The sequence below is a fragment of the Ambystoma mexicanum genome, chromosome 11 (assembly GCF_040938575.1).
Source record: "Ambystoma mexicanum isolate Mex_15411 chromosome 11, UKY_AmexF1_1, whole genome shotgun sequence".
NCBI lineage: Eukaryota > Metazoa > Chordata > Amphibia > Caudata > Ambystomatidae > Ambystoma > Ambystoma mexicanum.
In genome coordinates, this window is record NC_090934.1 from 63,373,378 (window position 1) to 63,388,407 (window position 15,030).

Consider the following 15,030-nt stretch of genomic DNA (forward strand, 5'->3'; position numbering starts at 1 on the left):
TAATCCTGGTCGTTTCCCTCAATGTATCATTTCAGTAATGACACTGCCATTTCCACTAGGCCTACAAACCTAAGACCCAGACAATAGGAGCACCGTAAGGGTATCATGGTTTCCGTCCATCGCCACTAGTTACGCGCACGACAAAGTTGACAGGGGGCAGATAACTTTGCATTAATCCTAAAATTTCAACTTTAAGGGTAGGTTAGGAAAATAGCCCTTAATTAGAACCCAAGAACAAATTAGCATTTAGTAAAATCCTCTATGGTTGGTCCCTAGTATTGTATATTGTTTAAATGCTTCACAAGTCCCTCCCTCCCTGTGTTCTCGCTGCCCCATCCTCTTAGTCTCCCCTCGCTCACTTCCTTTCTTCCAGCAGACTAAGGTCTGGAATCCCCTGGGGGGTGACAGCACGCAATCCACCCACAAGCCTAAGTGCTCTGATACTGCTACAGTGGTGACTTGCTGCAGGATAAAAGCATGGTAACTAAGCATAACATGTGAAAGGTCCTGGGGATGGCACCAAAACATTTAAAGACCTCTTCACTTTCTTGAGGAGGATAATTGGTAAATAATAATGTGAGGGATTTGTGTTTGAATCGGTGCGGCAATTGACAGTTTTAAACACCAAAATAGTGTGGCTACTTCCTTGGCATTGAGAGCGATGCACCAATTAATGTGCAGGAACCCCTCTGTCACTCCACGCCCACCGCCCCCCACCACGTGCCTAGCTATTGATTGTAGGACTAATATTTTGGAACCTTAACACCCCAAATTCTTTGGATGCCATGCTCAGATTGAAAACGAGAACACTCCATACTTCTACATTTGCTGACGTTGCCTTCCATTAGGTATTTAAAGCCTTCCACTCCCCAACCCACCTCCCCAACGGTTCGGGTTTCAGTAGCACCTAACAGTCTGATGTTATTTGCACTGTTCCATTCCTCGAGGCTTCACTTTCAAAATGTTCAGTAGTTCGGAAACAATATACTTTATGGGGATATCAGCGAACAGTTCTCGATTACAAAATGCACAACACACAGCGGTGACAGCTAATTGTTTTGCGCAACAATTCTACACATCAATCTGGCCTCCCAGTATTAAACATGTCCCGACATATCACTTTGGATACGCTTACACGTTCACAGAACGTGAAGTCTGAGGACTGATAATGGCCCTGACCTCCACACTCATTTGAGAGGGGTACCTGTGCTTCTGCCACGATTGAACATCACCGCTCCAGGTGAGGACAGACTAGCGGAATCAGGCAGAGGAACTCAAGAGTGCTGGGCACCAATACCAGGAAGTCTGAAACTACAGTCCATCAGCACAACTGTTCACCTGTCTTTTCTAATTCTCTTTCACTTTCACTGTCTATCTCTCTCTCCCCTCCCTCGGGTTGGTTCTCATTCTTTGTTCCTCTGTCACTCTCTCTTTGTGAGATCTCTCTTTTTATCCTTTCCACTTACCAATTTATATAGCCAAAACACCTTTGTGAAATCACTTTGCCTGTGTATCCTGTCTGGCACTCATTTGCTCCCCCTATGTGCCCATGTATCCTCCTTCCTTTTCTGCATCATGTTGTATTTTGTCACCTTCCGTTCATACTGGGCTTTGACTCTTTACCTGTCTTTCTAGCTTGTCATCTATTTTTGTCTATATCCCTCCCTCTCTTTCTCTGATCTGCTTTTCCTAGAGTAGGTTGCTGTGCAGTACACCCTTACTCATCGCAGATGGGGGAGATGGGTACTTCCCGGCATCCCCATGGATGGTAGCGGTGAGTGGAGGTGGCGACGCGTGACGCTGGTGTTATGGTAGTTCTTTTGTCTGAACAATGGGGGGGAGAATTGGGAAACTGGTAAATGTTTTCGGTTGGTCTCATTCAAATAAACCCAATCCTGGATGTGACTGGAGAGACTTTGATAAAGAACACCATTTGACGTGTGAGGCATAGAAACCAAGTATTAGCATTCTAGAGAGAGTCCAATGTGTGTGTGGTGATCACCTTGAAATTGATCCGTAAGAGGGCCAAGACTCCACAATTTGCCTTTAAAGGTGTGCCACCCAATGAGTACTGCTGAATTTTAAGATTGTGTGTCTTAATTAACTACAACATAGAGGTCTGTTTTAAATATGTTCAATTCTATATTAAAAGTGCCAAGTTGGCTTCTGCATTTAAGTCCCTTTCCTGGTGTGATTTTAGGGTCTGCTTTAAGCCTAAGATCCAGCTCCACCCCCCGTTGCACCATCCTAAACAGTAGCTCCTTCTCCAGCGATAAGGTCCGCCTTCAGCGACGGGACACATTTACACCTTGAGTAGGGCACAGACCACTAACGTGCCCTATGTTTGAAGGATTTTATAGTAGTAAGAACTGAAGAAGCCAAGAGCCAGAGCTGGCAATTTAACTCTTACCCCTCTGATGCTTCCCTAAACGTCAGGAGGATCTCACCCCAGTGCAAGGACTGGAGGGATATCATTTATACGATTCTGTTACACCTCTTACAGAGCGGGATAGCGCCCGGGCGAACAGGACTCTGAGGCTATTTATTCAGTATTTGGAAGGATAAACCATGTGTACACAACCCGGTGGCCCCTTCAATTGGGGGCTACATACATGTTTTTCTTCGACATATGAATTCAGTTTTTGTGTTTAAGGATAATATTTGAAGGAACAGCACATTTGATCTGTTCTCACACTGCCAGTAAGCTCGTGCTGCGTCGTCTTCATAGAGGTGGCCTGAATGGGGAATTTGGTGGGAAGGACAGGGTTCGGGTGGGGACATATAGGAGAACGGCAAGGAAGAAGGGGCCTGGATCCCCACTGCTCCTCTGGTATCATAAATTCTTTCAATATATATATTCATATGTAAAAAAAGAAAATGGTACAGTCACTGGGCTGATACCCCACTTCCCGCCAGCATGGAGCGTTGTGTAGGAAAAGCACTTTTTGGATCTTGTTCTGTAGAAAAAAATAAAATATATATCCACTCCCAGCACAACCTGCAGTTTCCACACTCCATAAAAACATGCGTGCACACACACGCTCACGCACGCCACACGATCCGTCCTGCAAAGTTCGTGGGATGAATCTTCTGTTTGTCCCCCGTGTGGTCGGATGTCTGTCCATCTCTGACGGTGCCATCTTCTGCCAAGCACGCGCTGATAATGGCAAAACTTATTTTTTTAAATATATATAGATATTTCTGTGTACTCTGATAGCAGCTGAACAAGCACCTGCTTTCCCCGAACTGAACCATAAGTCCGCCAGGCCACAAAGTGCCCCTTCCCCGTTCAAAGGCACCGGTAAAAGGGATGCCCAACAGTTGTCCACCTTGTGGCAAGTTCACCATGTGGCTCTATCCCAAAAGCCTGGCAGATTGCCTTTGGTTGGTTGGGGGGGCAGCCATGGTGCCGGCTCCAGCAGCCACGGTTGCTCATTGGACACATAGACTTTGGCGCAGCGACGGCGGGCCTGCTGGACTTCCTGGCATTGGAGGACGCCTCGATCCGGCACACTGGACCTTCTCCACCCACCGGAACCTGTCGGCTTGTCTTGGTTTTAGTTTGAAGGAAAGCAAAATCGATGCAGGCTGTTGAGGTTGGACATGATGTCAGCAGGACAGCCCCGTCGGAGAGTTCCCGAACACTGCAAGGGAAGGGAGAATGGTGAATTAGTTATTTGCGGTAAAAGGTTGAACATGGTTATGTGCTGTGCCTTGGTCCCTAAGACTCTGGTGTGAGTGCTGTTATATTTAGAGATACCAGCAGCCGAGAACAACTTTGACCAATCTGGACACCTCTATCCAAAGACTCAACCTGAACTTTACCAGGGAGCTAATCATTTGGTGCATATTTAATGATCGTAAGCATGATATTATCAGGAGATTAGACCCAGAGCGAGTTTAATGAGGACTCTCCTCGGGAGAGGAATTGGCACTAGATTCTGCTCTTAGACATTATGGGGACAGATTGCCTGACTTTGTGCAGAAGACCCATCACAATTATTCTGTAGATCCTGTTGGGATCAGGTGTATATCTTCTCAATAGGAACGACACACAATGATGGAACCTACCAAGAAATGGGATGCATGCTTTTGTGTGTCAGCATTGTGTTATATGCACCTATTTCCCACGCACACTTACCACACATGAGATCAAAGCACAGCCCTAGATTGTTAGCACACCTACTCATGCATGCTTCTCACACACAGGATGAATGCTTTTATGTGTCAGCATTGTGTTAAATGTGCCTATTTCTCACAAACTCTTACCACCAATGAGATCAATGCACAGCCCCACATTGTTGTCGTTTCTACTCATGCACGCTTCTCACACATGGGATGCATGCTTTTGTGTGTCAACATTGTCTTATATGCACCTTTTTACCACCCACACTTACCACACATGAGATCAATGCACAGTCCTACATTGTTAGCACACCTACTCATGCACGCTTCTCACACACAGGATGAATGATTTGGTGAATCAGTGTTGTATGATATGAACCTCTTTCCCACACATACTTACCACATATGGGATTAATGTTATACGGCCGTGCACACAGTGCTGACCGTAAACTCCGTCTCATTGGCCACGATTTCCGTGGGTTGTACATTCCTGTCGTACATGGGATTTTCGAACGTGGCCCTCCCGTTCGTGTTCTCATGGCCCACAAAGCCATTGAACGGGACCTTCGGTCTCCTCCTGTAAGGGAAGCAGAATAAGGATAAGCCCAAGCTTTGGGATCCTACAGATCACAGACACAATCCTATAAGACTTCTGACAGAACACCAGACGTGAATGCTTTGCTCCACCTCTGACAGAGTATCCACAGTGCTTACTTGATCCTAAATGCAAACAGTAATATTATAGCTGGACAACATTGTGGAAAGGTGCTAATAGGGTAATCAACTGGCGGCCCTGGGTTTATTATCGTGGTGGCACATGGCTAGTAGCTCAGACACTCCACTGGGACTCAGCAACAACGAGGATGAAGACTTACTGCTCTTGAAAATCAGAGAAACTCCCTAAAAGAGTCTACCTAACCCTCAAATGCATCCTCAGCAACAACAAACTCTGTAGGTACCCTGAAAAACAATCTCCCACAAACAAATTAAACCTTCATGCTACTGGACTCTGACTCCTGCTAGTCATAACACAGCCTATTATTTTCGGGAAACAATACAGCTCATGAGGGGGTCGGTGCAGAAAATAAGGACTGTTTTATTATTCAGACAACACAATTGTGGAACATAGTCCTTGCACAAAGTCAGTCGGAGGTAGACCTCCTAGTTTGAAACCTGAACACCCTCCTCATTACTCAAGAAGTGGTAGTTGTTGTCTAAGTCTACAATGCTGTGCTGGGCAGATTAATCTGGTCTTTAATTCATTCATCAATGCCTAATTGTGTGGTAAACCGATGGATCTTCAAACACACTACTATGTTTAATAGGTTTCAATGACATTGCAGAAACATGCCCCTCTTGAGGTAACTGGTTAGATTCCCCCTTTAGAACCTGCCTGACTCTATGGGTGCAGGCCTCTGCGAGAGGGACTGTGGAAATGCGTGTGTGTGTGTGTGTCTCCTACACGTACCTGTGTTTGTAAAGGTAAAGCACAAACCCTGCAATAATGAGGGCAATGAAAGGCACGAGGATGGCGGCAGCCACCGAGCTGCTGTTCGATGTGAAGTGAGGTCCTTGGAAATCTCTCTCTTTCGTCTCTGCAAAAGAAAGCAGCATTCATCACATCTCCCACCAAGATGTTCACTTCTTCTAGCGTGCAATGCCCACACACCCAGATCACACAATATAAAAGACAGACGGTTTTGTTATTGTAACCTATCCCTGTCTCTTCCTTTGTTTCTTAAGGTAGAGAGCCTCAATGTATCACTTGTATCAGGTTATCACTTGCTGGGTTGTGGAACTTTGCAATTTACTTGGATGTCAGTCCTTCTCTTGTTTGCCAACTTTGCCTCATGTGGTGTCAGGTACTATAAGGCTGCAGGAGATTCCCCTTGCGGGACAAACTATACGTCATAGATGAGATATATAGTAGATGATGTGCTCCATTCATTTCTTCCACTATGTTTTAATGGTCCCTCTCATAGTTAAACATGCAATAGGTATGTTCTCTGTTTGATCTGGTGTCCTGTACACTAGTGGCAACCATGATTGTCTCTACAAGTAAGGATAGCATCTTGGGGGATGGGCAATACAATGTTTCATCTGTCCAGGTGATCTCACCTACGTCCTAAGTGCCTGTGGTTGCCTCTTCCAGGTGCTAAGTAATCCTTAAATGACAATGGGGTGCTATAGTTTCCTCATGTATTCGTATTTATTTTAATTTATATAGCGCTTTAATCCAAAGCGCTTTACAAGAGGAACACGTGAATACAGCAAGCAATACACGACAATGAATCTAAATCAGAATCTGCAGTGCACATGGGCAGCATGAGCATGAGGGCCCTCTTGCCCAAGAGGTGTGCCCCACAGTTGATGGGTTTAGTCCATTGTTTTCTCCAGAACATGGGAAATGCCCCCTGCTGGGAAGGGTTAGTATTGTTGCTTGTCTTCGGAGAAGAACAGGCTTGTTCCCCATATCAGGCTGCTTGTTGATCTCATTTAAGAGATGTTTCAAGAGTGAGTCTTTTCCAGGGGAGTCGGGAGAATTCTTCCAGTTGCTCAGTTGGAATCGTTAATTGCCCCCAGCCCCCTCTAAGCAGAAGCAGCTGTGAGTGTCTGCCTCAGTGCTCTTCTCTGATAGGTGGGGGTGGGGATTCGGTGGGAGCAGGAGAAATCCTCTATGCAGATCTGAAAACCATAAGGCACTATACATGTTCCCTCTGCTAGAAGGGGCACTGCTGAGCACACAATCGGAGCTGAGTTCTACAGAACACAAACAGGTTTATTCTGCTCAGAAAGGCGAATAATGCAGGCGACAGGGGTGTTGCTAGGGCTGGAAAAGGCTCAGGGTTACGATAATGATGGCACTGCCTGGACTCAGGGATAGCTAGCCTTTAGTTTGTAGCTCCTGAGCTTCTATCCAGGGCTACAACCAAAAGACCCAGGGCTATAGTTCCCCCTCCTCCCCCAGCCTTTTCTAGAGATGCCTCTGGCAGACGGTGCTGTACCCAATCTGTATTTAAGGGAACCAGTGCCAGATTCTCCTGATTGCATAAACAGCACAGGAACTTAGTTCGTGTGTCAGTTTCCCCATCACGCGGTTAATCATCGTTGATCTCCTCCATGCACCGTCTCTGGAGGATAGCTCAGGGGCAACGCACACGCCTTGGAAGCAAGACAACACGGAGCAACACAGGTCCGAACTTAGAAACCTCTGGGTGTAAGTGCGTTATAAATAACAAATTATATATATGCACGCCCACAGAGTGGTGTTCTAAAATGGTGGCATACAGGATTACCTCTGTCCTGCGTATATCCATTGGCTTTTTTAAAACTTGGGTAGTTGTACACTCTATTTTAGGCTCCACTAGGAGTCAGTGGACTGGCACCTGCTGTCCACAGGTCATCCCTGCCACAGACACATTACCCCAATGCTCTGGCCAAGCTATGACAACACAACAGCATGGATGGGGTTGCCACATACACCAAGCCTTACAAGACCCAGCGTAAACAATTATGTAAACAGAGCACGGAGAGAAGGATTGTCTCTCTTTCTTACTTTGCATGTTATCTGGATACCATTTAGTGAAATTTGTGGAATAATTTACAATTGTTATCTCCGGCTGGTGGTGACACAAAAGTTTCTGAAGATTTGTGTAAATCAGGGTCAAACAAAAACCTATGAAATCACCTTATGTGTATTGTGGGCCTAAAATATTGATGAAGTGTGACGCCTGGCATTCAGCCAGCATAGATTGGTACAGGCAAATCATTCTGGGTGACTGTATTCACTCGCAAGGTTTTGTTCTCAGACAAGACTGTTCCAGTGTAGAGGGAAAGGAGTTCATCAGGGGGTCAAATCCCTCCCACCGACCCCCTGCAGTGATGAGCGCCGACAAGATGGTTTCTCCGCCAGGTAAAGCAGGTGCCATTCCTCAGAGGGATCTTTCCTGCGACCGGAAACCACTTTGGCCTCAGACCGTAGGCAATGAGTTCACAGGTGGTTGGACAGTAGATTGGCGGCCATTAGGGTTGGTTACTGCCCTTCCCCATAGTTGGGGAATATATGCCAAGAACCCACATCACGTTGATGTGGATGGTCTATGAGCTGGAGGAGTGGGCACAAGCCAGAAGCGCCTAGAAGACAATGAACGTGTCCTCCAAAAAGCTGAAAAGCACCAGCAGACGATCCACCCAAAGCACCCGAGACTACACAGTGAATTTGCAAGCTTGTCAGAAACTCAAATGAGTGTGGAATGGTGTGGGCTTTTAGACCGTGCAGACCGGAAGGCATCTGCGGGGCTGTGCGTCCTTGTGCATTCCACGTCTGGCACAGTTTGGGGATTTTAGACCTTGGCAGGCGTTTTGCTCAGTACCAGAGACTAAGTTGGAAGTTGGATTCACAAATTCGCATTCTACATGAGCTGGTTTGGACAATCTCCCTGCCAAGCCTCCCAACTGTTTTACATGTTGTGATTTTGAACCTATTGCACTTCTTACACCCCATACCTGTAAGCCTTGAGCTTGGCCCACGTTATCAAAAGGGAGGACACAGTGTTGCCTGTTCTACTGGTTGCCCAGTAAGAGCTGTAACCCTCAGATAAGTTGAAAAATCATGGCGGCTGTCCTTGCAAGGGATTCATGCAAACAGCGCATGGTTTTTATTATGGTGGAGCAAATGCATGTGTCCCTTGTATAACTGACGCTGCAGAGACAAAGGCCGATTCCCTGCACAGAGTGGAGAAACCCGCCTAGTGGAATTCTCGCTGGGGTTCTCACCACATGCAGTGAATGTATGTCTTTATTTATTTATTTTTTTATTCATTTATAAAGATCACTAAACCCTGAGGCATCAAGGCGTAGTTACAGGAGCTACAACAGCAAGAAACAGTTTAGTACAAAGTCTTAAGCAAATTGAGTATAACAATGGCAAGTTCTTTAAGAGACGGGGTCTCCTGGGAGAATAACAATGCCTTAAGATGCTTGTGTCGAACACACTCCTGAATGTTCCAGAAGTAGAGGGACCACTCTGCGTGTCCATCACAATGAGTCCTGCAGAGCTGAAACCTTCTCCTTTTCTGGAATCTTTTCTCAGAGTAATTTCCTGATTGATTCAACCCAATTTAAGTCCCAACTCTTTACACACATGCATTATTCCCCCCTGTTTATTAATTTATTTTATTGGGTTTTTATAATGCGCCTATACACATGGTGTTTCCAGGTGTACGAGCCCCACAGTTCAAACTATATCAATCAATCAATTCCTTTATTTTGGCACTGGTGGATCATAAAAGACACATACAAAAACAATATTGTCAGCGCTACACAGGTAACGTATTCATACACAGCGGGTACAATTTGATTTAAAATGTAGAGACATTAAAATATAGATATACATATAAGGTAAAAGGCCCTGTTAGGGGTCCTGCGCCAATGGATCTCTTGCTGGTGAGGCTAAAATTGCGGATCTCTTTTCCAAGCCGGCAACAGAAAGGTCCCAATGCAATATATTGATGTTTCACTTTCTCCCGCCATGCAACGACACAAGGCCATTCTAACCGTTCTCACATGCAATTGCTTAAATAGTGGTACCAGCCACTTTCTCTTGATGTTGGCATAGGCTGGGCAGAACAGGATAAAGTGCATAGCGCTCTTCCTATTCCTTATGACAGAAGACACATCAAAACCACTTCCTACTGTGGTTGGATAATCACTTGCGTGTGCATGAAATGCTCATTTAATAGAAAATAAAAACTCACCGAGTCTCTGGAGGCCAAACTGTCCAAACCCTTTTCCACGCACGAAGCCTTGATACACGTATGTGCCCGTCGATGGCTCGGAGGACACCTGCGTTGGCAAGATTTGAGATTTTAAAAAGAGCATTAGCTGTATAATAATAATACGAATAATAATAATAATAATAATCATCATATCAATAGTATCTAGTTTGTATATAGTGCTTCATGCTGGATTCCAGAATCTCACTTGTAAGCGCTGTGTTTAAAACTGTTACCGTTACCAGGTTTAAGGGTGCCCGGGCATCATTTAGTGGCACTAGTTCCCGATGTACCCTGGCTGGCACGGGCAGCATTGGGACCATCTCATTCATGAGTGAACAAGACCAGCAGCCTTCCATAGTACACCCTAGCCTTGACGCCTAGGGTGATTTGTTGCGCTATACAAGTATGATGAATAATAAATAAATAATTTCGCATTTATATAGCGCTATTTATTATTACCCACAGTGTGTGGTGCTCATTTATCGACCTCGGAAGGATGAAATGCTGAGTTTGGCCCTGCCAGGATTCGAACCTGTGTCAGCAGACTCTGCACGGATATGGCATTTGTAACGCGCCTATACACAAGGGTTTCAAGTGTTTCAAGGCGTGACGAGGCAGGGAGGGGGAAACGGGGGAAGACAGAAAACGATCCTACTAGGCCAGGTGTCATTCAGATCGTGCAAGTGCAGGGGTAGGGGGAAGGGAGAAAGTGCAAGGGGAGGGGAGGGGGGAAGTGCAGTACAAGGTAAGTATATATAAATAAAATGAATAGGGCCAGCTGGTGGCAAGTGCAAGGTAAGTGCAGACAAGTGCTGGGAACGGGGGCTGTAGGGATACAGAGACAGTCCCGCAGTGCAGGGGTTGCCAGGGAGGCAGTGCAAGTGGAGAGTGGCTAGGCCCAGGACCGAGGTCGGCGAGAGTGGCCCAGTTGCAGATTCGGTGCAGATTCAGCGAAGAATTAGCAGGGGAGAGGGAGAGAGAAAGCAGAAGCAAAGAGGAAGGTTTTGAGGTGCTTCCGGAACCGTAGATGGTTCTCCTCAAGTTTCAGGGAGGCAGGAAGGCTGTTCCAGAGGGAGGCCCCTGCCGCGGAGAGAGATCTACCCCCAGCTCGTTGCTTCGAGAAGCGGCTGACCCTGAGGGAGTTGGAGACGGATGAGCGAAGGGCTCGGGAAGGAAGATATTTCGGAAGAGAGAGTTGAAGGTATTTAGGCCCCAGGCCCCAGAAGGCCTTGTGGACAATGGAGAGGGTTTTGAACTTTATCCTCGCAGCCACTGGGAGCCAGTGTAGAGACTTCAGTCCTGGAGAGATACGGTCCCTGGGCTTAAGGCCAAGGACAAGTCTCACAGTTCTGTTCTGGATGAGTTGCAGAGGGCGGAGAGTGGAGGCAGGCAGATTAAGATAGAGGCTGTTACAGTAGTCCAGCTTTGAGAGAACCAGGGCTTGTGAGACAGTGAGCTTCTGGGGGAAGGAGAGGAAGGGAAGAATACCTCTGAGGAGGTGAAGCTGGTAGTGTGACTTCTTAGAGACGTCAGATATATGAGGAGAGAAGGAGAGTGTGGAGTCGAAGATAACCCCGAGGTTTTTTGCCGTGCAGGTAGGTGCAGGAAGAGGGCCAAGAGAGACCGGCCAGAGAGCTGCAGGGAAGGAGGGAGTGGGTGTGCCGATGAGTAGAATCTCAGTCTTACTGGCATTAAGGCAGAGGTCATTGGCAGCACACCATTCCTGGATAGCAGACAGACAGTCGGAGATGAGGGAAGGAGAGGAGGAGGCCGAGGGTAGCCTGAAAATGAGCTGGGTATCGTCCGCATAGCACTGAAAGTTGGGGCAGAGAGCGGCGATGCGGTGGGCGAGAAGTGCCAGATACTGGTTGAACAGCCAGGGAGAGAGGTTAGATCCCTGGGGGACACCACAGGTGGAGAAAAAGATGTCAGAGAGGAAGGACCCCAGTTGGACCTGGGAGGGTCGATTGGAGAGGAAAGAGGTCAGCCACGCCAGAGCCTGACCAGTGATACCCAGGTTATCACGGAGATGGTTGAGCAGGATGGCATGGTTGTCAGTGTCAAAGGCAGAAGAGAAATCGAGCAGAATGAGAACACACGGAGTGTTGGAGTCAAGGTTCAAGAGTAGGTCCTCACGGATGTTCAGGAGAGCAGTTTCTGTGCTTCTGGCAGCTCTGAAGCCAGATTGATGGTCATGAAGACTGCCAACAGATTCAGCATGGAGGTTAAGCTGGGAGATGGCCAGTTTCTTCAGGAGCTTGCCCAGGAAGGGAGTGATGGAGATTGGGCGATAGTTAGCCAGGCAGGAGGGGTCAGAAGAGGGTTTCTTAAGAAGAGGGTGCACAAGGGAGTGCTTAAGGGGGGATGGGAAGATTCCAGAGGCGAAGGAGTGGTTGCAAAAGTCAGCCAGGGCAGGAGCCAGGGCGTCGATGTGGTCCTTGATAGTTTTGGAGGAACAGGGGTGAACCTGTTTAGATGAGACTTTCATAGATTGGACTTTTCTGGAAACCTCGACAGCAGAAAAAAGGGGAAAGGCAGAGAAGGAGGGAGGGGGGGTGGCTGTAGAAGGGCCAGAGGAAGAGCCAGGAAGAGAGGGAGGGAGGTGATAGGAGGAGAGTGAGGACAGGATGTCCTGAGTTTTAGAGATGAAGTGAGAGGCAAGTGCAGTGCAGAGGGCCTGGGAGGGGACAGGAGAGGTAGAGACTGCAGCAGGGTTGGCAAGCTCCTTGCAGATTTTAAAAAGTTCGGCTGAGTTGTTAGATGCCACAGAGATGCGGGCTTGGATAAGGGCTCTCTTCTTGGAGAGAACAGAGAGACGGTATTGCCTTTGGAGCAGGCCAGTTTGTCAGAGGATGAACATGAAGCACGCCATTTCCTCTCTGCCACCCTGCACTTGCGTTTAAGTGTGACGAGCTCCGAGTCATACCAGGAGTTACATTTGGCTTTGGGCTTCAGGCGGATTCTCATGACAGTGGCAAGGATATCAAGAGTATCAGATATAGCAAAGTGGAGCATGGAGAGGGCAGTGTCAGGGTGGGAGTCAGCCGAATGGGGAGGGATGGGGGCTGCGAAGGTGGCAGCGAAAGCCTCAACTGACACGCGCTTCATGGGTCGGATGACCGAAAAGGTGGGTGGCAGTGATGAGGATGGCTTTGTCAGTGGGGTAGGGAGGGTGATGTGGGAGGATAGGAGAAAGTGATCACTCCAGGAGAGAGGAGTGGAGAGAGGGACGGAGAGGGGAAGGTCAGAAGAGATCAGAGCATCAAGAGTGTGCCCTGCAGAATGAGTAGGCCCAGACGGGAGAATAGAGAGTGAGAGAGAGTCGCAGAGGTCACGAAAGAGTCCCGTGGGGGGACAGGAGACATCCAAGTGGATGTTGAAGTCACCAAGGAAGAGGAGTTGAGTGCTTGAGGACAGGAGTGAGGAGGAGAGTTCAGCCCACTCGGAGAGGAAGGAGGAGATTTGACCAGGTGGCCGATAGATAGTAGCCACGGTAAGGGAATGGCTAGGAGAGAGAGAGAGAGACGGCAGACAAGGCATTCAAAAGAGGAGTATGACTGCGTAGGAGTGACAGTGGCAGGAATTCACTCAGGGAAGATAAGGGCTACACCCCCCCCCTGCACGGTTGGGCCTGGGCACGGAGAGGATCTTGTAGCCATCAGGTAGAAGTGTGTCAAAGCTGGTGACAGAGCTGGCCATGAACCATGTCTCAGTGAGACCGAGGACGTCAAGGTCCAGTTCCTCAAGAAGGTGACAGATATCAGAAGAATGCTTGATTGCAGAGCGAGAAGGTTGCCATCCTTGAAGGACTTCTGGGGAGGGGTACAGATCAGAGGTATGCCCTGTGGAGGTGAAGAAGGAGCAAGAGAGTGGGCAGGGAGGGAGGGTAGAGGCAAGGTAGCCGAGGACAGAGGAGGGGGGACAGCAGGAGAGGAAAGGAAGTTAATGAGGCATGGGAAGCGTCTGTCAAAGAGGTGAAGGTTGGCCTGAGGGCCTTGGACCAAGACGGTCCCGTTAGCGTAGACATTAATGATGGCCTTAGAGGAGTGGAAGGAGGCCAAAAGGACATCACAACGGGTGCCACCATTAACGGGAGAAGAGGAGAAAGGAGAGAGCACAGAGACCATATGAAGGGTCCATAGGTCCGGCGAAGGCACGAAAAAGAGGATGTCAGTGAGAGTTTCCTTGCAGCAGGCACTAGTGTAGGTGTCAGCGATAGGGAGACCTGGGTTGGAGACCAGGATGTCCTTTTTAAACTTTTTCCTACCAGATTTAGTGAGGAGAGCAGGGTAGTCAATAGAGAAGCAGTTAGAGAAGATAGGCGAGATAGAGAGCACCATGGAGTAGGAGGGAGTGGGGGAGGAGGACAGACGATACGAGAGCACGCAGGCAGTGAGAGAGGGCCAGCCCTAGTTTACCACATTACAGAACAGTGCACCTCCAATGCATGAGTGCGTATTAGGTACAGAGGCCACCTAAGTTTGAGAATCCTGCGGGGGGAGAAAAACCCTGATTACCACAATTCAGAACAGTGAGAGCGTATTAGGTACAGAGGCCACCTAAGGTACAGAGGATCTCAAAGCGAGCGCTCTACTCACTGTGCTATCAGACCGGCCAGTGGATGAAGTGGATCCCATAAGAAGGGGCAGTGCAAGGAAGCCAGGACTGACTCTTTTCTGGCATTATAGTTGGAAAGGTTTGGTGGCGGTTTTAAGGAATGGTGAAGCGGCCAGTAGTGGCCATTAGTAAGATTCCTTTGGCTCTCAATGGCAATGATTCGACTGCAGTCAGAGGCGCAGAGAATGGTGGCAGAGAAGGCAGCGGCATTAACATCTAGGTCAGGTGTGACCTGCAGAATTCAGCAAGTTAACCCCCAGGTCTAGGGCGCCAGTGATGTGGGGAGGCAAGCGCCCCAACAACCTTGAGAATGGAGCGGATGCCAGTGAGTTGCCTAGGTAGGAAGAAATGGTGCAGCTAAACCGAAGGCGCTTGCATTCAATCTAGGGATGGAAAGCTGCAGGGAGTGACAGCGCCTCAGCTGAAACCTAAGTCATTGCTGATGACGAACAGGAAGGCAGCACCGTGGATGTTGGCAAAGCCCCCTTGAACCCGTTGGCTGCCTTCAGGG

At 48.1% G+C, this 15,030-nt stretch overlaps 1 protein-coding gene across 1 annotated transcript in view; it reads right to left on the reverse strand.

The window, feature by feature from the left end:
- Window positions 1–838: 838 nt before the first annotated feature.
- CSMD2 (CUB and Sushi multiple domains 2) overlaps window positions 839–15,030 on the reverse strand; it is a 2,010,406-nt gene continuing 1,996,214 nt past the window's right edge. Inside the window, exons 68-71 of the mRNA XM_069622557.1 lie at window positions 9,882–9,969; window positions 5,594–5,720; window positions 4,526–4,702; window positions 839–3,644 (exon numbers count right to left, since the gene is read on the reverse strand). Of these exons, the coding sequence (XP_069478658.1) occupies window positions 4,543–4,702; window positions 5,594–5,720; window positions 9,882–9,969 (375 nt within the window). The 3' untranslated portion in view covers window positions 839–3,644; window positions 4,526–4,542. The remainder of the gene's footprint in view (window positions 3,645–4,525; window positions 4,703–5,593; window positions 5,721–9,881; window positions 9,970–15,030) is intronic.